General features: G+C 44.6%; 2 protein-coding genes across 3 annotated transcripts in view; one reads left to right on the top strand and one right to left on the bottom strand.

The window, feature by feature from the left end:
* Nucleotides 1–11,933, top strand: part of LSP1 (lymphocyte specific protein 1) — a 76,039-nt gene extending 64,106 nt beyond the window's left edge. For both annotated transcript variants that reach the window (XM_080999316.1, XM_080999317.1), the window contains exon 11: nt 10,911–11,933. The gene's annotated coding sequence lies outside the window, so the exon portion shown is untranslated. The remainder of the gene's footprint in view (nt 1–10,910) is intronic.
* On the bottom strand, nt 1,455–25,988 carry PRR33 (proline rich 33). The gene is made up of 2 exons (XM_080999087.1): nt 25,615–25,988; nt 1,455–5,684 (listed from the first exon to the last, which is right to left on the bottom strand). Exon 2 carries the CDS (start codon nt 5,673–5,675, stop codon nt 4,089–4,091), a length of 1,587 nt encoding a protein of 528 aa, XP_080855213.1. The 5' UTR covers nt 5,676–5,684; nt 25,615–25,988; the 3' UTR covers nt 1,455–4,088.
* Nucleotides 25,989–26,705: the final 717 nt, after the last annotated feature.

Here is a 26,705-nt window from a genome sequence, read left to right as displayed (position 1 = left end):
AGGTAGCTGGGTTTTGCAGGAACTGCATCGAGGAGGTACAGACAATGCAAAGCTGTGGAAGGAAATCTTAAAAAGGTTTCCATTGGAGTCTTGTGAAGGATTGTAGTGTGAACTATAGGCTCAGAAAAAGCCCCACAGAGGCACCATCTTACCAAATTACTTTCCCCCTTCTTACTACATCCTACCTGACACTTCTGTTTCCAAATATGCCTGCTTCCTTTTTACTTAACACTTTTCTGTGTTCCATATTAACACTTTACTTTTCTGTGTTCCTGATATGCCTACGTACTTTCTTGGTTCAAAATCCCCTTGCGTCTAAACTATCATTGGAGAAAGAGCATTTATGAAGACTGACTCAAACTGAACTTTGACTTTCACATCCACTTTTGAAGGGCAGCTGATACCCAAGACAGCTTACAACCTATTTATCGGTTTGTGCATTACCCTTTATGTCTTTGCGTGCATTACCCTTTACGTCTGAAAGACCTCATAATTCTCCAAAGCTTGGCTTATTTCCTGGTTCTGTAATGAAGCACACAATGCCTTCTGGTCCTTCTCTTTACTCATGCATTAAAGCTCCTTTCCTTAAAGGTGGCTGTAGGGATTTTGGGTCCCACAGCTCAAAATTAAAATGCAGGAAGTTTCCACCTATGAGCCATATTGTGTTTTAAGAGCAGGATGACTCAATATGAACACTGCTTGTGTTAGTGGAGCACACTAACTGGGAAAGAAAACATACCTGTCAGCCAGATGTTGGCTCTGCAACTGGGTGAGGGAGGAAAGGGCCCTTCATGCTTGTTGCAGAATCCTTACTCTCAAAGGCTGCTGAAAATAGGAGGGAGGTGACCAGAACGTAGCCAGAATCGCTAACTTTTGGCAACTGAGGCTCTTCCAAGGATCATTCTCCCTGTGCAAAGGATTGAACTTTACAGCTGTTTTTGCATATGGCAGGGGAGAAATAAGCTAGCTGACCCTTTGTTCTTAAAAAAGAAGAAGAAGAAGAAAAGAAAAAGGCAAGTGTCCTTGTTCCATCACCAGTGCCATATCTTATCCACCAGCCTTTTTACTCTTGGCAACATCCCCTATTGGCAACTCTTGGGCAGGCAAAGTGGAAGTGCATTTCAATCCTACTAAGAAAGACCTATTGAATCTTCCCTAAGAAGAGATTCCAGAACTTTTGCTTGTCGCCAGAGCTATCTTTCAAAGCCTTAACTGCATATGGTGCTCAGCAATATATAAACTGTATCCAACACTTTTTATTTTTCAAAATGCAGTCGTGGAGGGGCCCATGCTATTTTGGGGTCTCCTAATCTACTTTTTGATTTACAGGGGAAAAGATATGGGTGCCTATATCTACATTGTGGGGCAAAGGTGGCATAAGCGGAAATAATTACAAAGCCGCCTCCTCCTTGTCTTCTGGCTTTAGATTGCAGCTTCTGTGGTGGCATTTTAAAAAAAAAAGATGTGTTGGGGACAAGTTACACATGATTGGACTTAAATGTTTTGGCTTTTGTTTGCTGCCACTGAAAAGCAGAACATTAGATGACTGCACTCTATGATAAAGCACAAGAAACTGTAGAGGAGCTGCAGAATATTAGAAATCACTATTCACTTCACACTTTTCAGAACCATTAGTGCAAAAATAAAAGCTTAAGGGTGCAACTGTGTGGCTATAAAATGGCAATAAAACTCAACACCTCATCTTTTAGGCAACCATCCTAGCAAACCTGAGCTTGGAGCACCCCTGGAAGGAGCTGGGCCTTATAGTTCCCTTTACACTTAGGAGAATTCAGGCATCTGACTCCTTTGAGCTCTCTTGCAAATTCCATCTAAAATGCTTAAATGGTTACACTTGCACTGGGAAGAACACTCTCCTTAAAGCCATAGTGTCTGCATTGGTGATGCTGCTGTGGTAAGTTTGCGATTTGCTGTGGCAGCAATGCCTCAACTGAATGGCAGTAATAAGCAGTGTGATGGGTCCTTCTGGAAATTATGGGGAATTTGTTTTGCATGGTACAAGTGTGGGGGTGGGTAGAATATGACCCCCCCCAAAAAAGCTCTGAGGCTGCAGCACAAGGTCATCCCAAAACAGATTGCCCCAAGTATTCTGCTAGAACTGCTGTAAAATAGCGGACAAAAGCTCTAAAGCTAGTATAGGAACTGCAAAAAAGAAGTATGAGTGAGGGCAAGGAACAGCAATCTGTGCTCCTGATGATGCTCTCAGTCCAAAGGGCCACATTAGCATCCTAGTGTCCAGAATTGACTCTGGATCATTCCCTGCTAAAATACTGGGGTTAAGCAAACAAAACTCCAAACCAATAACTATGTATACTCTTTCGAGCAGATACTGCATTAAGCAACTCACTTGATTCTCAGTGCAAACAATCCACTCCTGATCCATGATTGTGTGCTCATGTGAGTAAATCAGAGTGTGAATTGGGTGCTACGTGGATCCTAAAGTAGTTGGAACAAAGTGTCATGCACCCCAGTGGTAGAAATTGCTGTATACCTTTTCCACGTGTGTAGACATATGATAAAGGACAGTTTGGCTGTACTTTGGGGTAGAGGAACGTGGTTGCGAATTGGCCTTAAGCGCGAATCAGCAGCAGTGCACATAGATTGTGGAGGACTTCAGCCCACCACCTTTCTCAAGGTTGCTTTCAGTACTTGCATCCTGCAAATACTGTATCTGTAGCAAAAGTGACCAGGAGTGCCATTAATGCCAGGGTGGGCATGCTTGGTTGTAGTCATGTATGAGTTGCATGAATCCCTGGCTGATTTTTGTGCTGCATCTATAGCCATATTCTCTTGGTAAATAAGTAAATGCAAAAGTGGAAGCAGCCCTAGAGTGAGCTGGTTAAGATCTATTGGAGGAAGATGTACAAAGCTAAAGTCCTTCTGTGCCCTTGCACAGTGGGCTTACTGCTAGCTTAGTAGTGCTGTCCTGGAAATAAATCATGGAAGTTGGCAGCCAATGCACTTTTACTTCCCTGGCTGCTCAGGTATAAAAACAATACCTTTTGTCACAAATCTCCCTAACCTGGTTATCTCAAGGCAATGAGAAAACTGCGAGTGACCTTTTACAAGGCTCAGTATGACAAATAATGGCAGAGTATTTTTTATTATTTATTCCTGTAGTATATAACATATTTTGTCTCATACTGTGCCACTTCCTAGTGGACAAGGATCTTGACATGGTCATCTTATGTCTCAGCTAACACCACAAATGGATCTATTGCAATGTATTTTGCATGGCCTCACCCTTGAAGAGTGTGTAGAACCTGCAGCTGCTGTGGAATGCCCCTGCCCACTTCTGGGGCTCAGGGGAGATACTACAGACCAGTTCTGGTGGGATCTACACTGCCTGCCTGTGTGAATGCAATTCATTGTGCTGGTTCTGACCTGGGAACCTCTGAATGTCTTGGATCCTTGGGTGCCTTAAGGAGACCCTGTTTATATGAACTTGCCAGTGCCATTAGGATCTGCAAGGGAGGCTGCTGAGATCAGTGTTTGAGAGGCTGAATCTATGAATGGGCAGAGCAGAGCACAATTCCAGGTGATGGAATTATGAAATGCAGTCTCTGAGGAGGGCTGCCAGGCAACATCATCCTGTGTATCAGTCCTTTGTAATCTCCAGGACTTTGGGCTCTGAATCTAGTTTGAACTCCTTGTGATGGTCTGAAGCTGTGGTTTGAGTGTATTTTGCCTAAAGACTATATGGCAGCCTTAAGCGCACATTGCTGAGTGTTGCCTTGTTATTAAGAAATGTTATACAGTTGATTCAACTGTATAAAACTGCCTTTGCGAGCCTTTAAAACTACTGGTCTTTGCTTTTAATTTGCTGTTCAACTTGAAACTGAATGCCTTATGAAAATAAGACTTGAGGGGAAAGAGGTGTTGACCTCATATTCCTTTCTCACTTACTTATGGTCACCACATGCAGGTACACAAACAGCAACCCTGTGACGGATTTTATTAATTTTCCTTTTGCATGATTCCTCCTTTGGCAAACTCTTGTATTTATTTCAGCTCCTCCCAGCTCAGGATGCATCCTCCAAAAGAAGCCTTTAAGGGGAATGCAGATTTATTCATTGCTTCCCTTCAAGTTGCCACCCCGATGCAGCCCTGTTGAAACTCATCAGTGCTTCGGGCGGCTGGCCTTGGATTCGGCGCACCTCAAACAGGGTAGTGATCTTTGTCATGGGTTTGGAAGCCAGCTCTTTCAGCTTCCGGGCGTCAAAGCGCGGCCTGTGGAGGAGAAGGGGTAGACGCCGCCGGAATGAGAACGTTCCTTCTCTCCTGACTTCCTTTTCCTCTGCTGCCTGCTTTTTCTCTTTGCTGACGGTCATCTGATACAAGATGGCATCCCACATCTTGACAGCTCTGGACTTGGTTGCTCTCTGACCAGGGCCCTCTTGAGAGGCTTCTGTTGCCTTCTTTTCTCCCACCTGCTCAGGCTTGGCTGGCTCGGCCTCTGAGACCGGAAACTGGGGCTCTTCCGACTCCACGACCAGGTGCTTTTTGAGGCGAGACCAGCCACTAAGTTTGCTTCTGGGAGGGACTGGTGGCTTAGGCTTTGGTAGGGGACCTGCAGTGCTTGGAGAAACCTCAGGTGCCTGTGGCAATACAGTCTGCTTGTCAGCCCTGTTTTCTGGCAAGAGAGCAGGGGTGCCACCAGCTGGTGGAGCAGATGTAACTACCTCTGGCATGGTGGGCTTCTGAGGGGCGCTGGGACTTGGCTGCCTCTGGGCCTCGCCGTGTGGTTCAAGACCTCTGTTGCTTCCTGGAGTCACAGGCCTTGGGAACTGAGGAGTTGGGGATGTGACCACTATGTGCTGTCTGGGGACATGCAGTATTGCAGTTTTCACTGTCCTGATGGGAGGCTCAGGGACTGGAGTCATCTCTAGTCTAGGACTAATTGGCCTGGTTTGGCTTGCAAAGGGCATGGCTGGCGCCTGGCTTGGTGGCGGGTGCGAGTGATTTGTCTGCAAATGGGTAGGTGTGGTGGGCCTCTTGGGAGACCCTGCTGACTGTTCCAACACGGGGGTCTTCGCCCGCGGTGTCTGCATGCTGTGAATGTAGGCATGCGTTTCGGTAACATGGGTGACTGCCGCTGGGGTCTCCACCACCACAGGTGTGGGGGAAACAGGGTGCTCGGGGAAAATGAACACAGAATGTGTGGCACTCGAAGAGGGCAAGTGTGTGTGTGTGTCTCCTCTGGGTTGCCACAAAGGCTCAGGTGTGCTCTGTCTGTGAAATGGCGACGGGGAGGGCGAGATGGCAAGTTTGAGATGCTCTGAAATGCTCCTCTGCTCTGCAGCGGTGAACGTGAAGGGTTTTCCTTTAGGGAAGGGAGACGAGACGTGGTGGGTGACAGGCTTGATGGAAAAGCGGGGCGGGAGGTTGATGGTGATGTGCGTTGTGGTTTCTGTAGGCTTCCGCGGGGAAGAGCGGTCATTGTGCTCCAAGTCTGGGCTGGCTTCACTCACCGGGGAGAGGCTGGTCCGGAATGATGCGGCTTGCTGTGCTGATAACGTTGCTTTCTTCTTGGCTGCTTTTTTCAAGAGTCTCTGTAATTTAAGATTGTCCATTCCAGGCTTTGGTAGAATAGGAGGGGGTGGAGCCTGTGAGTGTAGGGAGGCCGGCTCGTGGGGAGGTGTCACAGTTATCAGCATCTTGACCCCCTGAAACAAAAAGTGGGTATTTTTAAGTTGATGATATAAACTTCCTGACTGTTCGTTATAATTTTACTCCATAAATGTGCAAATGAGTCTTTACTAATGTATGTAGGGAAGACCAAAACATATTCATTAGCCAAGTACTTAAGACTACCAACGGTTTAAAAATCCTGAAGAAACTGGGTGAGAACAATTCTGCTCCACCTATTCCTGCTTTGGATAATTAAACTGGAACAATGTTGAGACTGGGTCATGTTTTATCACACCAGTGAGCCATCCTAGATCAAACACCCCAGCTAGAACTTCCAAACTGATTCATGACACCTGAGAGAACTTGGTTCACACCAACCATCAACTGAGGTGATGTATGCACAAGGCAGGTCTTAAGATCTTGTCCATTAAGTATCTATATGGATTTCAACAATTTCCTTGATCCCTTTTACTTGTTAGCTTGTGTGAAGGAGGTCTGCATGCAGAAAGGGGTCATGCTGCTGACCCCATTCCTGAGGTCCTGCACCTTCCTTGTCCTGATCTTTTTAATTCTTTTAAGCCATCCTCCCACTTTATATTTGAATGGGGCAGATTTGGGTCAAAAGATGCTGGCTTGCTACTATCTTATATAGCCTTTATTCAATCTATGATAACAACATTGATTCCTGACGTGATCCTTTGCATGCTGGCTCCCCCAATTTTGCTATGCTATGAACAGAGAGTCAGCTAAAGGTGAGCTGTGCAACATGAGAGCTTAAGAAAGCTGATGTACAAGCTGCAGGTTCCAGCAATAGATGGTGTTGAGTATCGCTCGTAAAAGTTCACTGGGGCTATCGGGTCCTCCGTGCTTCTCCTTGGTGATTCGTGTGCTTATTTCAGCTGCTGTGGTGTGCTAGCCAAAACACATTGCTCAGCTGATAGCAGGTCCTCTGGGAGCTGGAAAGCATCTACCGAGATGGAAAAGCCCTCTTTGCTTATCCTGAGCCTTTGATATGGAGAACAGATGTTTCCACTTCAGGGTACACAAGTGGCTCAAGCAGCATTTTGCCTAGGTTGCAGTTTGTCTTTCAGCACGAGCTAATTTCTCCTCTGGAAGGCTGACTTTTTTTCCTCTTACCAAAGGGGCCTAGAAAATGCTGTCTGCAGAACCGTGTCTCCAAGTGTCATTTTAAGGGTGATTTGCACTTGGAATCTAGGGACTGGGAGCTCACTGACAACATAGCTCTGGTGAATACTTGTATAGCAAACTACCAGTTGGTGGAGCTCACCTTTAACCCAAATGGCAGCACAATATATTTATACTGCGCAAATTGCCACATACGTGCATAGGTCTGAAACTCCCAAATGCGGATTTTGGGTTTTCTCGTGGGTTAACATGTTTACCCATAGTTTTTTCTTTTTAAAAAGTAGTTCTTGCATGTTTGAGGAGTGTGAATTGCTGCTTCTGTAACACTCAAAGAGGTATGTGCCTGCATCAATCACCCTGTAACACTCAAAGAGGGCCTGCATCAATCACCCTGAAGGAGAGGCATGAGCTCCCTTTTTCAAATACTCCCTGGTGAAAACAGAAACCATGGTTGATTTGTGCTTCCTCTTTCTCAGGATGCTCAAAATCTTAATCCATCCAAATCCACAAGAAGCAATAAAATGTAGATCCCGTTAATCTCTTCTGACCATGATATGGAACAGGAGGAAGCATAGCGTGTTATGCTAGAGCAGACATGGGCAGACTTCAGGCCTGTGGGATCTGCTTGTGGGTTGTTTTTTCCTAGGACCTCCCCTCCTCCCCAATGCCCCCCCCCCACAAAATTGTAGTTTGGGAGCAATGACAATTGCCTACTGCAATTCAAATACACACTCTTGAACCAAATAGACTGCCAAAGAGGGCAAATTGTCAGAATGGTGCAATCATGATAGACCTCTCCAACTCTGCCTTCTCACCACTTAGATATTGCCTGCTGCTATACAGAGAATCTCAGTGGACAAAACAGACAGAGACTAAGCCTCTGAGATTCATCCAACTAGGTCTCTGTAACACAAATCAGGTCAGCATCCTCATCCAATTTTGTCACGCACCTACCTGGATTTTTAAAGATGGAGAAGGGACAACTGTTGGACTGTAGGCCCATTTTGGTATATTAATAGGTAGCTGCATATACACCAAATGCTATCTCCAAAAATAATTTGAAAGTATGTGAGGTCACCTTTAAATGCTTTTCTTGCTTCTTACAAGTCAGTAATAACATAGGAAGTTGACTTCTCTTCACCTTTATTCCAAATAATAATCCTTACCAGTGCTTTTTTTTCTAGAAAAATGTTTAGGGGTACTCTCATTTTCCTACTCATATTGAAATACTGCCCCTCAATGAGGCCAAACAATGTTCACAAAATGTTTAGGGGTATGCGTACCCCCTGCATTCCCTCAGAAAAAAAGCACTGATCCTTACACCTGCCAACAGGAAGCAAAAACTGGTAGAATGTATCTGCAGGAGAGTTTTTTCAAGGGCACCAATATTTAAAACCTTGGCTGTTCTTCCCCACTCCCCAAGCATGGTGGTTTTATTTGTATCCTGATATCTTCCAATCTATAAAATCCTTATTGTGATAGCTCTGAGAATGTGTTTACATTTTCCACGTCTAACCATGCCAAAACCTTTTCCAGCTCCAAATTTTTGCTTAATATCATTTTTCATGTTTGGAGCCAGGGATGGTAGAAGCTCTCGTTAACCTTTCTTTGGGATCATGTGACGTACTTAGAAATCTGGTGTGGCTCACCGCTCTCTCCTTCCCTGCCCCCACCTCAGTTCCTGCTTTGAATTTTTCGCACATGGCTGAACAATAAGTGCAGGGACCCAGTGGCATTTTGTGTGGTCTTACTGAACAGTCATTTTTATAACTGATCGTGACTCTGCAGCTGAGTAACTTTTCAAGGACCTCTGATAGTTTGGGACACTTGCAAGTCGAAACTTAACTAAAGCAAGAGAAGCGTGAAAAGGCCAGGGATTAACAAGCATTTCCTTTAAGATGGTGCCAAATCACTTTGCTTCTTGCGGGACCTGTACTGTTCTCTGGTGTGTCACTTTATATTTAAGCCTTCAATCAACTGTATACCTCTAGCTTCAGCAGAACAGAATAGCTTCCAAGATGGAAAAGTAATTTGCAATCCCCGAGTCAAATATAGAACCAGCTGTTCAGCTTGGAGAGAAGAGTAAGATGTGAGGAAACTTGATACTTGTGCCACAGTTGCTGAACTGCTAAGGTAAAACTGTAGTCCCTCTACTTTTGCAAGGACTATTATTATGCTTGAGCAAGTCTTCTTCATTTTCTCTTGGCTCAAAGAAGAATGGCAGAGCCTGACTGACCGGCATGCACTGGTACCAGTACGGCTTGCTGAAAAATGCACATGATCTCTCTCCCAGGCACAATAGATTTTAGACCTCGGTTCAAAGTGCTTCATTCTGCACCGCTATTACAGTGGTGCCTCGCAAGATGAAATTAATCCGTTCCGCGAGTCTCTTCGTCTAGCGGTTTGTTCGTCTTGCGAAACAACCCTATTAGCGGCTTAGCGGATTAGCACTATTAGCGGTTTAGCGGCTTAGCAGCTATTAAAGGCTTAGCGGCTTAGCGGCTAAAAGGCTATTAGCGGCTTAGCGGCTTAGAAAAAGGGGGGGGGAGCAAAAAAAATCTCAAGACTCGCAAGACATTTTCGTCTTGCGAAGCAAGCCCATAGGGAAATTCGTCCTGCGAAGCGCATTGAAAAATGGAAAACCCTTTCGTCTAGCGGGTTTTTCGTCTTGCGAGGCATTCGTCTTGCGGGGCACCACTGTATAGCAACAAAAGAAGGAGGGGGAGTGTGCTGGTGTTAATCATCCTATAGTCTAGTAGAGTAGAGAACTTGTAATAGTGAGCTTCCAGATGGATGCTGTTTTGGGGTGGCATTCAGCCACACACTGGCAAATTCAGGTTGTGCAATTAAAATTTTGCTGGAACTTTTTACACAGCAAAGCCATTTCCCCCTAGAACTGGACTTCCTGCAATCAGGAAAGAGTTGGGAAAATGCACTCGAAAGTCTGGAATAACATTTGCTTGACACAACATAGCTAACGTCTCTGCAAACAAACTGTAATGAATGCTCAATAAACAGGTATTCTGGAAGTAACCTCAGTGCCGTAGTTTCTTTTTATTTTTTTGTTTTGTGCCAGAAGATGTGCACTTCCTTTCTTAGATGATCCAGTCCTACCTGGTCACTGACGGATGTCTCAACACACACGAAGTCTCCATGTCTACTTGATTACAGAAAACCAATCTCACCAATACTGTTTTGGGCAATGGAAAAGAAGTTAAAATGGGAGACTGTAAAATTGCCTAAACTGGCTGTGAGACTGGACTCCAGCCGTGACTTTGGGACTCTCCAGCAGGGAGACCTTGCTTCAGGCAGGGACCAGACACTGCTGGCATCTGTGTGGGCAGAAAATAGCTGTTGCGAGGCTGCACCTGTGTGTTGCTTGTGGGTGGTAAGAGGCAAGAATAGACATTGGTAGTAAAGAGCAGGGAGCACCCAGCATGGATTCTCAGCCGTGCAAGGGATGACTTGGCTGCACACCATATCCTATCCACAAGCCGCCTCCAGTCCCCCAGGCCAACAAAGTGATGGTGAATTTGCTTTATGCTCTAAAAGCCGGTTTGCTTTCAATGCATCTTGCTTCAGGCTTAACTACGGAAGGTAAAAATAGCTGTGTTGGCACCACACCTTTGCCTCTTTGCTCCCCCTCACTTGACAATGCATTCCCCAACCATCTATAGGCAATGTGATGGCTCTTTCCTAGTGTGAAGGTTTCTTGGATGCAAACACCTGGTGTTCATTGTCTGCTGTGGCCACATTCTCGGAGCGAGGACTGCAGGGGCACTGCCCTCTGGGGTCAGGAGGGTGCACATGTGTGTTGCTGCAACAAGTGCTTACCTGCAACATAAACTACCTTTACTACAGGAGTGAGGGCGGGAAACTGTGGCCCTCTAGATGCTGTCTGACTACAATTCCCATCATCCTTGACCACTGACCATGATGGCTGGGGTTAGGGTTGCCATATTTCAGAGAGAAAAATTTCTGACACCTGCAAGCCTAGCTGGGGAAGATGGTACTTGGGAATCCAACAGAGTCACCAGACAGCGGTTCTGGGGACATTTTTCTACCTGCGGCTGCATGATGCCATTTTGTGGTTTTTCTTTATTTCTTTTTTACAGGTTGGCTTGCTCCGTGATTGATGGACACCTGAGGCAATACTTCTATGCAGTGCTGATGTTCCCTCTGCTAAAAAGGAACTGTCTTCAAAGGATGACTTCACTTCCCAGCTCAAATCCAGCAGCCTGCTTCAAAACCCAGCTACTGATTTTCTTCACAAATGGGAGCATCTCTCCAAGTTTGACTTCATTTAGACTTGGACACAGCATCAACTCAAGTGGCAATAATCTAGTTGTTTTTTTAAAAGCTATCACTAGATCGGCTTTTCATTCTTTTTTGGGAAAATTAGCTCGCGTGCTGTTCTGTACCCTAATTTCTTAATTTAGTAAAAAGAGAGGTTTGCCTACTTCTTCTGGCCAAGCCTAGGGCCTATCTTAATAACCAAGGAGGAACGTTTAATTTTCCTTAACTACTTTTGAGTTGTGAGCAAGAAAGTGAAAGCAGTAGGAAAACTGAGTCTAAGGATCTTTCCACCACCTAAGCCTTCAAAATGACAAGGCATACTAGTGTCTCACCTCTTGACTAACATGGATGCTTTTGATGATACAGGATGCAATCTTGAGCATCCTAGTGCCCAGTGCACCTAGGAGGCCTCTTCCCCCTCACACTTGAACCATTCCTGCCTTGAAGGGAGCAGGGTGGTGGTTCTAGCAAAGGTACCAGATTGGTGTATCGGTTGGGATGAAGGCCTGCTACCAGAAGACAGCCAAATGGGTTCTCAGAGGACCCATGGCTGCTAATACTTTGCAAGGAGTGCCTGACTTGGTGCAAAGAGTGCCACACCTTGCAGTATAAATGCATCTCTTAGCTTGCCAACTTCAAACACTTTTTGCCTCTCCCTCATTATACAAAAAAAGGGGGAGGGCACAATATCCTGCTTCTAGCCTCCCAAGACTAGCAACTCAAGGGCTTAGACAATGTTCTACATATCCCCACCCCACCTCCTCTGTTGCTTCTACTTGGTACCATTCTGTGTGACCTGGACTTGTTTTTGTAAGCCTTTAATAAAAATTCTGAGAAACAAAGGTTTGGCTCTTGTAGTGTCACTTAGCCATAAAGCCTTCGGCTCTGTTTGTCTAAACTGGAAGTGACACTAAGCAAGAACTTTTAACAACGGTATTCTCCAAATTGCTAGAGAGCAGAGTGGGAGCAAGAAAAGACGGTGCACCATGAGGATAATGAATTTTTCCAGCCCTTTCAACTATAGAAGGGTTCATGAGGTGATGCAGCCTCATGTCCGGCAGGTGTGCCCCCATCTATGTGCGTGGCAGGCATGAGAAGGGCTTGACTTGCAGTGAAGGCTGGTGCCCACTGGGGCCCGTAGGTTAGAATATGGGGAGGTCAACAGTAGATGGACCTAGAGCCAATGATGGACCCTGTGGTGGACCCAATGGTGAAGAACAACAGTAGGTGAACCCAGATGGATTGGCAGAGCTAATTGATTATGCTTTGGTCCCATTCCCCTCCCTGCTGAATTCAACAAAGGCAACACTGAGATTAAGGTGGAGGAGGCTGATAGCCAGTGTCACCAACTGGACTGGTTGTCAGTAAGGAGGCAGGCAATGAAGACAGCCTGAGCTTGGTGGGACAGTGGCCCATTTGCTCTAATGCGCCAATCTCCACTATATCTTTGTGCGCCAGCATGTTGTGTGGAGCTCCTTGTGCTGCATGGAACAACTCTATGTGCATGGAGCCCTTTCTGATATCCACCAATGTGCAGGTGGTCAGGTTAACCCATTAGTGAAATGGAGTAGGGCAGCTTGACTGCCAGACCCCTTTGAGTTCTGGATTCCTGTATTTCACAGCTGGTTGTGGGCACCAGGCTGGCGCTTTCTCTACATTTCTTGCTGCTGTGCATGACTCGGAGCTAGTTTTAAATCAATATAGCTTCGTTAATGTTGCCACATTAAACCTTAACACTTTTATTTGAAGATAAATCCCATTGTTTTATAAATAAAGGATGTCTTACACATTACACAGCAACAAACCCAAACTTGCCATGAGTGTGGAGTGTGCACATAACTAGAGGCTGCAGCCAACCCTAGCACTGAGTGTATCTGCGTAAAAATATCCCACCTGTATTCTGTTCCGTTTCATACTTTAGGCGAATGCAAGCTTAAGCATACAACTAAAAAATGGAATGTCTGAAGAAATTGTTTTGTATTTCTAGAACTGCAACAGTTCTAAATATTTAGATTACTGGAGAATGTGACTTGTAGAACTGAAGGCCAAAAGAGTATATAAAATGGCAACAGGACGACTTGATTTAGGGCCAGTATTCTTTGTCCTGTAATGATGTACAATGCTAGTCATGCTTGGAATAGACCTGCTGAAATCAATGTGACATGCCAGAGGTTTAACAGGTTTCAGTGGGTCTACTTTGTATATGAATAACATTGGCTACCACCCACAGTATATTTTAGGTGATTACTTCATGGGCAGTATTCAACTGACTTTTACTTAGAGCTGGCACCTTGAAATTAAGAAAGTTAGATTTATTAATTTCAGTGGGCCTCCTCTGAATGAAACTTAGTTGACTGCTGACCAATGTATGTGATATATTGCTTCGGGATGGATTCAGCTAATGAGTCCTGCTGGTGGAAGCTTGTGTGAGGACTTCCACTAGCACAATGGGGCTTCCACCTCACCTCCCTCTGGGCTCTGGCAGGACTGGGAGAGCCCCCAGAACAGCTTGCAGGGGGAGGAGAAGGTGGATTATTCTGTCTGGCAAGCAGAAATGCTTGCGCTGAGGGAATGATCGCCATAGCGCTACGTTAAATTCCTTCCTTGGGGTGGATTTTCAGCACTCCATTAACATCAGCGTCTTAAACCTGAAACCTCTCTTCCAATTCCAGAATTTTACTGACTTAATTTCTCAGCTATGCAACAAACAGTGTCTAACTGTAAAACTATTCCCCTCATTAAAATTCTGCCTGCTGAAGTAAACGGATGAGATTTTCCTCTCTCCCTCCATAATTCATAGGCAATAAACATTTTGTGGGTTTCTCCAATCCTAGAAAATATTCAAACATATCAGTGATGATCCCAGGAGAAAAACTGGCCAGTTAACAGGACAGCAATATCTCTCTTATCCCACTGATGATCTGTCCCTCTGTAAGTGCCTCAGTTGGGAGCTCCAGATGATCAAAGACTCCACATTTTAAGAAACTGAATGAGATAAGTCATTAAATCTGTTTCACGTTTGGATATCCTGAGTGGTTTTCTAATGCATCTGGACAAAATAGCCTGATTTGCATATCCTGGCAAGCTGCCTTATGGCTGACTTGGGACTTTGTGAATGTGTGGGCTCCTGGATGCTTTGCTCTTCTCTGGTCTTTTAAAATTCCACACAGAGCAAAGTCAATGTGTTGTCTGAACCTTGGCTCATAGTTGAACACACTTCTTCCTACCTGTGAATTGTAACCAAGGTCTGTTCTTGGCTATAGCTCATGGGCCGTGAGAAAGAGTGTTTAATCATGAGTCTATGAGTTCAGAAAATGTGCTAAACTAAACCTTGGGTTTATCCACACTTATGGCAACAAATGGCAATTTGGGGTTTTCATGCATTGCCGTTAGCTCTGATTCAGTGGCAAAGAATGGTCTTTTATGGGGAAAGCCCTGGAGCAAAAAAGAGAATGCTTCGACATAGAGGTTTAAAGCTCAGACTATGCCTGAAAAGCGTGAAGGAAAGGTAAGAGTCCTTACTGGGTGGAACACTGGCCCAGGCTACAACGACAGTTTAAAACTCACTAATACTTCACGGGTGAAGTGGGTGGTACTGTGGGTTAAACCACAGAGCCTAGGACTTGCTGATCAGAAGGTCGGCGATTCAAATCCCCGTGATGGGGTGAGCTCCTGTTGCTTGGTCCCTGCTCCTGCCAACCTAGCAGTTCGAAAGCACGTCAAAGTGCAAGTAGATTAATAGGTACCACTCTGGCGGGAAGGTAAATGGTGTTTCTGTGCACTGCTCTGGTTCGCCAGAAGCAGCTTAGTCATGCTGGCCACATGACCTGGAAGCTGTCTGTGGAAAATGCCAGCTCCCTCGGCCAGTAAAGCGAGATGAGCGCCGCAACCCCAGAGTCGGCCACAACTGGACCTAATGGTCAGGGGTCCCTTTACCTTTTTAATACTTCACTTCTATTCACATGGCTGCTTAACAGCGGGTTGCATTACTGATATGACATTTGCTTTCTCCCATGCTAGGAAGAAAACTGGAAACTGCCCTCCATGCCAGAGGTTCTCAAATGCTGGTTTTCAGAAAGCTGGTAGAACAGGAGACAATATCTATACTTGGCTCAGTGCTTCATTTCTCTCTTCCAAAGCCCACCCCTTCTCCCTGCAAAAAGGATTGCTTTCCCCAGAGCTGGATTTATAAAAACAGGCCAACAGATCAGGTCTAGGGCTCATGATTTTCACAATATGGTGCTTGTGTAGTCTATTATGTTTTCCTAGAAATTGATCAACTAAAGGGACACACACACACACACAGAGAGAGAGAGAGAGAGAGAGAGAGAGAGAGAGATTCATGTGTGTCCAATTAGGCTGAGCCCAGGAATACACATCAATTAACATACAAGAATAATACAATAAAGCAGCTGCAATACATTTTTAACTGCCTATGAAATGCTCTTAGGTACACTGATAGGAATATGCAGGCAATTTATTTTTTTTAAAAAAATTTAAAAAAGAAAAATTCAATGTTCATACTTCTAAACAAAAGGATTTAGCAGAAGACAAAGAGTACTGAGGAATCATGCTCCACTGTGCAAACATGAAAGACTCTAATCCTGGGGAGGGGAACCTCTGGCCTTCCACATGTTAATGAACTATGACACTCATCAGCCCCAGCAAGCAGAGTTCAGTAACATCGGGGCGGGGGAGGTCAAAGGTTCCTCGCCCCTGCTCTGTTCTGGTGTTGGACCACAACACCACAAGAAGGGCACCCACGGATGATCTCAGTGATCAGGCAGGTATACAGGGAATAAGCTGATCCCTTTGATATCCTGGTCCCAAGTTGTTTAGGGCCGGCCGCCCCTCAACTACTACAACAACCCAAGATTAAGCCAACGAAAAAAAGGAACTTCAAACCACCACCTCAATCTTCCAACAATTCATGGACAGCCCTCTGCCTCTCCTCCAACTTCCTTTGCCCCTCACCCTGGCAGTTTTCCTCCCCGCCACCTGCAACATGGGAGACAAACCACCTGGGACTCAGCTATACAGCTGCAAATAAAACATGTTAAGTGTGTTTTAAGCGCAATATACAATGTGACACTAGATGGCAATGGTGAGCCTTATGGAAAATTCAATGTATTTTTTTAAAACACCCTTAAGAAAGCATTTTCGGAACCTTTTTTTAATGTGTGTGTAGATTCCACCCTGGTTGCACACTGTCTCTCCATGCAAATCTCTCTCTCTGGATGCTGTTTCCCTGCTTCTCCTTCTCCATCCCTCCCCTCTCCTTCTAAGGTCTTCAGAGATTCGGAGTAGAGAAATAAAGACTTCTTAACCTCAAAAGGCTGTGACTTTAGTGGCCTACAGAAAGTGACAGCAGATTGATAAAAATAAGTCACACTGAAGTTCAGCCCCGTAACATTAGGTGTGAAACAGAGCCCCCATCTTCCTTACGCTTTAAAGGCCAGGCAGGTGACAGCGCAAAACAAAGGAACAGAACAGCTGCAAATTTCCTTAGTGGTAGCTGGGGAAACTGAATGCCATAATCCTGTTGGCCAAAAGGGGCACATTCAGCTTCTCTATAGGACCAATATTTGAAGTACATTTTCATGAAAACTATGGAATAGTGAGAGCTACTATGCTTTGTTTTTCGGTATTTCCTGAGTAACTGTTTGCAACACTGAATTCTGATATTGAGGAGATTACTTGCTATTTCTAGGAGGGAAAAAGATCCAGGTGACTGGCACTTCTGTAAAAACCCATCTCCATTAACACATGGAAAGTTCCATGACCTAATTATAGCATGGAGATACTATTTGGGAATTCAGGTTGCTTCGACAGTACAGCTCTTTAGTGCTGCTGAAGTAGTGTTTTTCAAAAACGAGCTAGAAATGGAATTAAAATGGTGATTCTGTACCATTAATGGTGCTATATTATTCAGCAACACCACCCTCATGGCCAAGAAATTTCCATAATGCTTATGCAGCTGTAAGTCCCAGGCAGTGAAAATCCCCTGCAATGTTAATTAGCAGCTTCCTCCTTGCAGCTTCTATCCCTTTTTGCTGCCTGTTGAGGGTTCAGCAGCTCTACTGAGGGATAGCCTCTTAATTGCACCTCAGACGAGAGGAAGCCCTGAGTGTGCCCCCTCCAGTTGCTCAAAGTTTCACCTTACTAATTTCGGCCTTGCTTGGCTGGTAACAGGGAAAGGAAGGAAATAGGAGAGAGGCTCGTATCTCCACTATACAGTGGTACCTCAGGTTAAGTACTTAATTCGTTCCAGAGGTCCGTACTTAACCTGAAACTGTTCTTAACCTGAAGCACCACTTTAGCTAATGGGGCCTCCTGCTGCTGCCGCGCCACTGGAGCATGATTTCTGTTCTCATCCTGAAGCAAAGTTCTTAACCCAAGGTACTATTTCTGAGTTAGCAGAGTCTGTAACCTGAAGCGTATGTAACCTGAAGTGTATGTAACCCGAGGTACCACTGTATCGCTAGTTCCTTGTCACCAAGGTCTGCTGATAGGGATGAGCCTGGCTGGTCCCTTCCAGTTTTCAGGCAGGAAAGGAAGTTCAGTCATGTTTCTGCAAGACTCATAAAGTTGCATTCTTATTCTAAGTTCTATGGTGGCAACGTCTACCAAACAATGAATGAGACAGGAAAAACAGGAAGCTGCAGAAATGCGTGTACACACACACTGACCCATGTGTTTATGAGTAAGTTGCATCTGTGGTCCAGATTCTATCACCCATGGTGAAAAGGGGGATTTCATTTCCCATAAGCCTGCATCCTTTGCATCTCCTATTGAGCATTATGAGAACAAAAAAAGAGAGGGCAGCAGTCTGGAGAGCTGCATTGATGCTTGCCAGGAACAGTGCAGATAAATTTCCAATGTGTTCCAGAAAGGATGCTTGAAGATTCACATGGCAAGAAGTTTTGGCCTCTTCTGACCTAGTCTGAGTGCCATCAACCTCCGTATCTTATTACTAGTCCCTTAGCTCTCCTGTCTATCAAGTTATTCTAGGGCATGTGAAATATGGATCTAAAAATAAGGTACAGTTGAGGAATGGCCTATGATAAGGGAGGATGGTTCCCAGTCTCAGTGATAGGAAGTGGCAACAAACATAGAGTTAATGACAATACAGGGCTAGGTAACTGGTGAATATAAGGCTCAAAAGATGGATTGAGTTCTTTCCCACAAAATTTAATTTAGTAGAACAGGTTCTGCTGGAATTCCAAAATGAGTTTGGGATTCCAGTTGTCCACTTCTAATGATGAACTTATCAGAATCCAGTGAGGTCCAGAAGTTGGATCCAGATGCTGAAATTGCATCCCCTCTATCTAAGATACAATCTAAGATTTTTACATATCAGCAAAGCCTCCCTGCCGTTGACAGAACCCAAACGTGTTCTAGCAAACCCCAGCAAACCAAAACACATTTGTTATGGGCAGCCCTTCAAACCTGAAGGTTATAGTTATTTCTAGAATTCACCAGCATCTCTATTAAGGCTCTGAATAATTGGGCTGAGGGTTTGGGTAGAATCATCAGAACACACCTTGAATGATTTTGCATCATTAAAAGAAATGTCGTTAAGTAACAATGCTATCCTAGCCATATCTACTCAGAAGTTCAAGGGGGTTTACTCCCATATAACTGTGTAGGACTTCCACGCAAATGGAAGTTAATTACACCTATTGCCTGTTAATTACACCTACTGCAATCTTGCACCACAGTAAACTCAGACAGAGTTGCTCTTCTGTTTCCCCAAATTACAGTCCTAACTAGTGAGGGTTATATTTCTAGCAGGTTCTTCTTTGGGGTATGTCTGAACCTACACTCATGTTTCTTCTCACTTCCTTATTCCCTTGCTGCCTTGGAATAAATCCTCACATGATTCTTGTGCTTATGTGCTTCCTCCCACTTGCATTGCAGGTCTCAGACACACACACACACACACACACACACACACACACACCTATTAGACTATTATATTATGGATTTGCACAACTGCATGTTGATGCTAAAACATTTGATGCAGCGTGTAGCAGAAAAGCAGGAAATTTTAAAATGGCATTGCAAAAAAGCCAGATATTCAGATTCTTCTAGCATTTGAAATCATTAGGGTGCGGGGGGCCACTAGGGGGTGCATTGGAAGATGGCCGACAATACCATCTCTCCGACCCACACAGGGTAATTAAGAGGCTGTTATGGGAGTAGGCAGCCTCCCTTGTTGCCCCAAGGAAATGGGGAACACTGCCCTTGCCTGCTGTGCCCATAAATCACCCCCTAATTCGAAAGAAGGGGGTGAGGGCCCTAGGCAGAATGCCCCTGTGTGGACATCGGCTCTCCTGGACACTGTCTCTGATCGTGCACTAGTTGCAGCAATTTGGAATAATTAATTACAAAAAGAAGCAAATGCACATATTTCAAGTGAAGAAGGGGAGTGAAGTCTGCTAATTTAAGTGACCTCTGCGAAAGAAGATGACGGGCTGGAGAAACAGGAATATTTTACGATGAAGATACACCAAAGGTGGGGTATGTTGACAACGGGGCTGAATGGGGGGGGACACCTTTTTTACTTTCCTTCTATGTGATTTACAAGAACCCCTCCTCATTAGAACCGTCGGTTGAACTGACCCAAGCAGGATGATTAAGGTCTGTGTGGAGATAAACTTTAACCAAAAGTATGCTTTATGGAGACCGAGAAGCAATAAGAGCTTTTGGGAATGGCGCAGCAATTAATTCGGAGTCGCCATCTTGCCAAAGGATTTACAGCCGGGAGGAAGAACGGATTTGTTTTCAGACTGCATTCCTAGTGAATCTCCTCAGAGATTTTGAGAAAGGAGGCAGATTGGTGAAGATTAATGACGCTAAGACTGTTTTGATGTATGGAAGTGATGTTATATGGAAAACGTCTGGATATGGCTACTGGATAAAAATAATAATATCCACGCAGGATTACAAACTGTTCTAACCAGCTTGCGGAGACTATCAGAGGTCACAAAGAGAAAGGAAAAATATATGAAAATAACAACAAGAGATGTGGAAAAATAATAAGAAAGGACTGGATAGTACTGTGAACATCATAAGGTTAGATTTGTGGACATTAAAACAGCAGTAAGAAGCAAGAAGTTGATTGGATCCCTTCGGAACTTGAAATATGGGTACCCCCAACAAAAATTTAAAATTCGGCTGTGTAATTTGGAATTTATGTAATTTGGTTTGATTTGATGTGATTGGTCGGTTAATAAAAAATTATTCTTAAAAAAAAATGAAATCATCAGGGTGCATTGATGAAGACAGAGGTGCATTCAGTGAAATAACATTGGAGGTTCTGAAGGGTCAAACTAGATGTGACATGGGAGATATGTAAGGAGAATATTCTGGGGCTGTTATTTTGCTAGAGTTAGAGAAGGGGTGCTCTGGGAGATGGTGTTTAACCTTTTTTCCCTCTTCCCTTTCCCCTGACCTAATTCTTTCCTAGTTGCTTTCAGGAGATGGCAATTTAGATTGCAAGGAAGATAAGGGTTAAAAGGCCACTCTCAGAGCGCTCTTTCCCTGATCTTGAAAGCAGATAAGCTATGTGAGGCTGCTAATGTGTGTGAGTGAGAGAGGACTAGCATAGCTCAGCCTATCAAGAGCCTAATCATGGATAGTTCATATCACATAAAGGGCTCACCCACACTTATCTTTTGCCTCAGCTTTCTAGGCACAGGTCTGGCAGAACACTTTTGTTCTTCTTTTTGCCCTGGTGCTTTCACTGTGGAGACCCACTCTTTAACGCTGAATCAACCCATGCTTTCCAGGGATTGCTGTTTGCTCCAATTCAGCGGTAAAGAACAGGTTTTCACAGGGAAAGTGCTGCTTTAAAGCACAGGCCTGTGCCTAGAAACACAGCACAAAAGGAAGCATGGAGGAGCCCCTAGTTGAGTCAGAAAACAAGAGACAGTACAACCGGCAGCGTGCAGAAAAAGCATGTACCAATTCTCAAGAGAAAACTTGGAAACAATCTGCAACCACAAATCACACGATCCAGCATTGACCTCTTTTCAACAGCACATTTTGGTAAGACAAGTGAAAACAATTCATGTGGACATACGTTTGATTAAAATAGTATAAGAGTTTAGATGTGCTTATTAAAAAACCAAAACAAGAAAAGTAGCACCCTTCTACCTGTTGCATTGTGGGGAAGCACTGAAATAGCATTCCTCTATTTGGGCCATCATTACATCACTGTGAGGTAAATACTGTGTCCTTGAAAGTTTCACAATGCATTGGCACCTAGAGACAAAAAGGCCTTTTTTCTCCCATTATGTTCATGACACAACCTTAGCCTATCAAGGATGACTGGTGTGCGCACTTTCAGGTGACCTTGGCGGTAACCGCTTGATATTGCTGCCAAAACAATGGCTGGCCCTTGTTGAGACCAGCAGGGGGAAGTAGGATTTGCTCTGGATAAGGGAGTAAGTGGGGAAAGAAGCACTTGATCATGCAAGTCCATTCCTCATCCCTCAGCTATACTTCAAAGTGCCCCATCGTTACAGCTGCACTGAGGCATAGTTTCATACTAAAAGGATTTAGTATGTAGAACTCGTATTTCCCCCTTTATATGCATTTTTGCAAGCACCATTCACAAAAATAGCATTTTAATCCACACATGCCCTAAAATATGGTCCTAAATACACATTTTTTGGTTGGAGAATTGCATGCAAAATTCGAGGAAGTGTGAATTTTCAAGGATAGCTGCTTTGGGCTGTGTATATTTTGAAGAAGTGCAAATTAGGTAGGATTGCATTCAAATGCAAACTAAGCAAATTTCTTCCCCATCTCTAGGTGGGAGTTTCAAGTCATAGCAAGGTTTGTAGGTCAGTTGTTGATCTTAACTGAAAATTAAATTGCAAAAAGACAACAACAAAACCGCAAATATGTTGTTGCTACTTCGTAACATGCCAGAAGAATTATAGCTATGTTTTGTCAGCAAGGGTAAAACATATGCACAGCTCATGGAAAACATAATTTGTGCACGCATAACATTATTATTATTAATTATTATTATTATTATTATTGCTGTGGATGAAATTATTCCCTGCCCTTCACCAGCAAATCCCAGGGTGGGTTACAACAATTTAAAATTCAGCATGAAAAACAGTTAAATCAGTTTACAGACACAAGAATAGGGTAGGCCCTGACAGCACTAATTTCAGGTGTCAAAGTCCAAGGTAAAGAGATGGTGCTTAGGTCATGAGTATAAAGGGAAAAGAACTCGTTCAAGGTAAAAGGTGCAGAGCAGAGAGATGAGCTAGACAAAGCAAAGTGATGCTCAAGCAGAGAGAATGTCTACATCTGCTCCTCAAGAGTGAACAGCTATTAAGATCAAGGAAGTAGCTGTTATGCAGGTTGCTAAAACAAACCCAGAAGGGGTACCTGACCCAGTGATATTTTATGAATTAGGACAGTGATGCATGCATACAATTCACACGGGTCATGGATCAGGCATTCAGCAGGTGAGCCAGGTACTACAGTTGGTTTTATGAGGGATCTGAAATGTGCATACCATGAAACATGATAGGAATCTGGCTCGCACTGTTGGTCTTTCTAGCCCAGAGCTGCCTTCTCCAAGAGCAGCTTTTTAGGCAGAGGTCTTTCCCAGCTCTGCTGCCTGGGGTCAGTTACCTGGAAGAGATGGTAGGGACTGAAACAGGACCCCTCTCCATGCAAGCATGTGCTGTGCTGGTAGCTACTGGCTCTTTGCTATGTAGGCAATCCTCCTCCCGGATGAACCTGCTTGGGAATTCAAGTCTGCTGTGCAGTCTCAGGTTCTGTTCAGCCTTCGCCAGTCCAGTGCCCTCCAGATGTTTTGGACTACAATGGGATGAGGGTTGTGGTACAAACATCTGGAAGGTGTCAGGATGATGAAGGTTTTCATATGTTTATGCAAACTGCATAGAGATCAGGTAGGTTGGCAGGAGAGCTGCACAGTTGTGCTTCCCAGATTGTGGAACATCTTGCCTAGAAGGGTTTGCCTGTCCCTGTTCACCTTCCAGCAGTCAGCATAGATGAGACTGAGCTGGATGGACTCAGTAAAAGGCAGCTTCTTATCTCCCTGTGTTGGGCCAGTATTAAAAAATGAAAGAGAATTTCCAGATGCCAAGATCCAAATTTGGGGCAAGTACTCTTTGGTGAGAAAACCCCAGCAAAATGTTTAAAATCACAGGATATGTAGCAAAGCATGGAAATAAAAGCCGCTATACCTTTAAAAATGCCCTTCCAAGTTCCAAGACCACATGTTTGGTAAGTTAAAAATGGTTTACTTACAAACTCCCCAAAGGTCATATTCATGTATAGCATTCACCATACAGCATTCAGAAAAAGTTGACAGGTAGAAAAACTTAACTTAGTTCCTAGATTATTGGTTCCTAGATTATTGCAGCAAACGTTTTTTCAAACTGCTGCTTTGTATTGTTTTACTTTTGGTTTTATTCACCTGGGAGTAAATCCCATTGCACTCAACAGAGCTTACTTCCAAGTAGACTTGCCTAGGATTGCTCCACAAGGGTCCACGTAAACCAGAGATGGGGAACCAGGTGGCTTCCAGATGTTGTGGGACAACTTCTCGCATCACTCCCAACCACTGGCCTTGTTGGCTGGGGCTGATGAGAACAGGAATCCAATAAAATCTGGAAGGTCACAGGTTCCCCATCTTGGAGCTAAACGGAGGTGCAGCATTTTATACAAAACATTTTATATGAGTCTTTTTGTACAGAGTCACTAGATGCAATACTGTGAAAGTGCAAGGATGCACCCCTTTTCTTGCCACAAATGTTCATAGGGCAGGCTTAAACAGTGCTTGGGGTCTAGAGACCCCAGTTAAAAATAAATGATTTGGAATTAGGCAGAGGTTGGAAGACAAGAATACAAAACATCAAGCCAACTCTTTGTAAAGATTGATTATAGAGACCTCAGTGCTGCCTGTGGTTGTTTTGCCATAAACAGAAAATCTGAGCTGAATCAAGACGAACACATGGGAATGGATGGCACAAAACAAGAGAGGAATGGAATGCAGTGAAGGAGCACAATGCCCACAAATGGTGTGAGAAGCAGAATTTGTACTAAGAAACTAGGCATCAAATAAGAGCTTCTTATGGCAGACAATAAATGTGACAGTCCGCATGGTGCCATAGGACTCTCAGGCTGTGTTTGTATTACTAGTTTAAAACACAGCTAGGTTGGGTTCTCCCCCCCTCCATTTGGACCTAAGCTTGTTTGGGGGGAAAGTATCAAAAAAGAAATTACAGAATAGATACAGGATAGCTTATGGGTAGATACTCTGTTATTTGTACATTGCTTCCCAAACCACCACCACCAGCAATGGATACAGGGCAAAAGGGAGTGTGTACACAGCCTTAGGTGTTAATGCTACAAAAGACTCACTGTGCAATCCTATACATGCCAACTTTTGAGCCCCCCTGAGTCCATTGGGGCTCGCTCCCAAGTAAGTGGGTATAGGGCTGCAAATCAACATGTCCAGCAACACCGCAATCTCTTTGGTAATCATCAAAAGATCCTGAATACCCCAATGAACGGTTTCAGTCGTAACCTTCAGCAGCAAAAATAAACGCTACTGCAGCAGTAGTACTGCTCCTGATGCAGATCTTTCCGGAGTGAGCTTGCTGGGGTGGGGGTGGGGGGAGAAAAATGACAAGAAAAACGAGAAAGGTTGCATCTGAAGCCAAACTAACAAATTCATCAAATTTCTCAAGACGCTAATTCATGTGCGCTTGGGAAGGAGCTGACATGATAGTGTACTTGCAACCTAAGTTTAAATATTTTGTCCTTTCTCCATATGCTTCTTTACTTTTCTTTCTTTCTTTTATTGCAGACTACTGTCCAAATAAGAAACCAGCTGATCTATCTGGAAAGGGGCCTCTCACAGCCAGCTAGCTGGGTATAAGTTTCTCCTGTACGCATAACTGCCAATGCACAGACCTCATCTCTCCAGCAAATCCCTTGTACTGTACGGTGTTATATCAGCTCCAAAGGCTGCCTAGAGTAGGCAGCGAGTTCGGCGTTGTTGGGGATGCCATCTCTTTCCTTTCAAACTCTGCAGGGCGCCTTGTGCAGCTTGTGTTTTTAAAAGCAGTCAACAACAACAACCGCCTTATTCACGTCCTGATTCCTGCCTGACTTCCCATTGCTTTGGAAAGTGGCCGTGGTAAATAAAGCAGTTTCTCAAACAAGGGGGTTGGGGAAAAGCTTGGCAAATGCGTTCCTGCATGCAGAGAAATAGACATAATAGCAAAGTGCGTATCTGCACTCGACAGAGCCGTGTTTCAAACCAAATCGAAGCACTAAATCGGTTCTTCAATGCATGCGCCTCCCACCTCCTTTCAAACCCAGAATGTGAAGAAAGATGAAATCTCTAGTATAAGTGAGCAGAATTTGCTCCCTTGGGCGTTCATTCATTCCAAAGGGGAGGGATTCTGCAATAAAGACGAGCAAATCGGGGGAGGGACCGGGGTGGCGGGTGGCTTTTACCTGTTGAATGTTGCTGAAAGGTTAAAGGCTGCAGCTTGTTGCTCTCAGCTCCGCGTGTTTAAAAACCGGTCTCTGCATCCTTGCCTGGACTCTTCCCTTCCAAGGGAGGGGGAGAGACTGATGCTCCCTGCCCAAAATAAAACATGCCCCGCTACAGCTCCAGACCTAAAGGTCTCCTCTGTGTCTCAGAGGCTGCTAAAGCACAGAAGCTCTGCTGAGGGGTCTCTGTGTTTGTGTGTGTCGACCCCTCTGGATGGCATAGGGTTACACAGCAAAGGAGCCGTGCCAAAGTGGTCTATCTTGGAGAAGAGGCGGGGGTGGTGCTGGTGATGGAACAGACAAGGCAACAGAGAAGGCGTTATAATACCTTTGCGCGGTGGAAACAGGGTTTGCAACTGAATGGTTGCGCTCTGCCCCCTACTGGCAGAACGGAGCAGCTGCGTTCTCGTCCAAAAAACGTCCAAATGCGCCTGCAAAATATTTGGTATGTACTTCTCTTGCAGATCTAAATCAAGGGGCTTCTTCCCTCACCTCCCCGCCCCTCCTCCCTGAGTCTCGAATTCGTGCTCCAGGCAGAACCTAGATTCTCATATTTATCTCAGGGGAAAATAAATGCATTATTTGTTTGAGACCCCCCCCTCCCAGGCCTGTCCTTTAAAATTCTACTTCTTGCAACCAAGGAAGCGTGAAATGCTTGTCAAGAAGTCATTTCCCATCCTGCATTTACAGCGCTTTGTGCTAACCACGGTTACTGCACACCTCTTAATATCAGAGGGATTGCATATTTTAAAGAAGGGTCCCTTCTTCCAAGCAATCAAGGGTAACATGAGGATATTCATGCTTTTCACTGTGATTCCAGTGCGATGGGACCAGCATATGGGAAACCAGGGTTCAAAGCTCCATTCTGTGAGATCAGGATGCTGGGCCTGATCCAGCAGGCTTTTCTTCTGTTCTCAGTCTTGAAGCTCCCTGGGTGAACATGAGCTACTCACTGTCTCTCAGCCTAACCTACCCCACAGGGTTGTTGTGTGGCTAAAATGAGGAGCGGGGGGGGGGGGGAGAAGCAGCATGTATGCTACCTTGTGTTCCTT

The sequence above is a fragment of the Podarcis pityusensis genome, assembly GCF_964106645.2.
Source record: "Podarcis pityusensis genome assembly, chromosome: 1".
Classification (NCBI taxonomy): domain Eukaryota; kingdom Metazoa; phylum Chordata; class Lepidosauria; order Squamata; family Lacertidae; genus Podarcis; species Podarcis pityusensis.
This window is presented reverse-complemented; position numbering and strand designations above follow the sequence as displayed.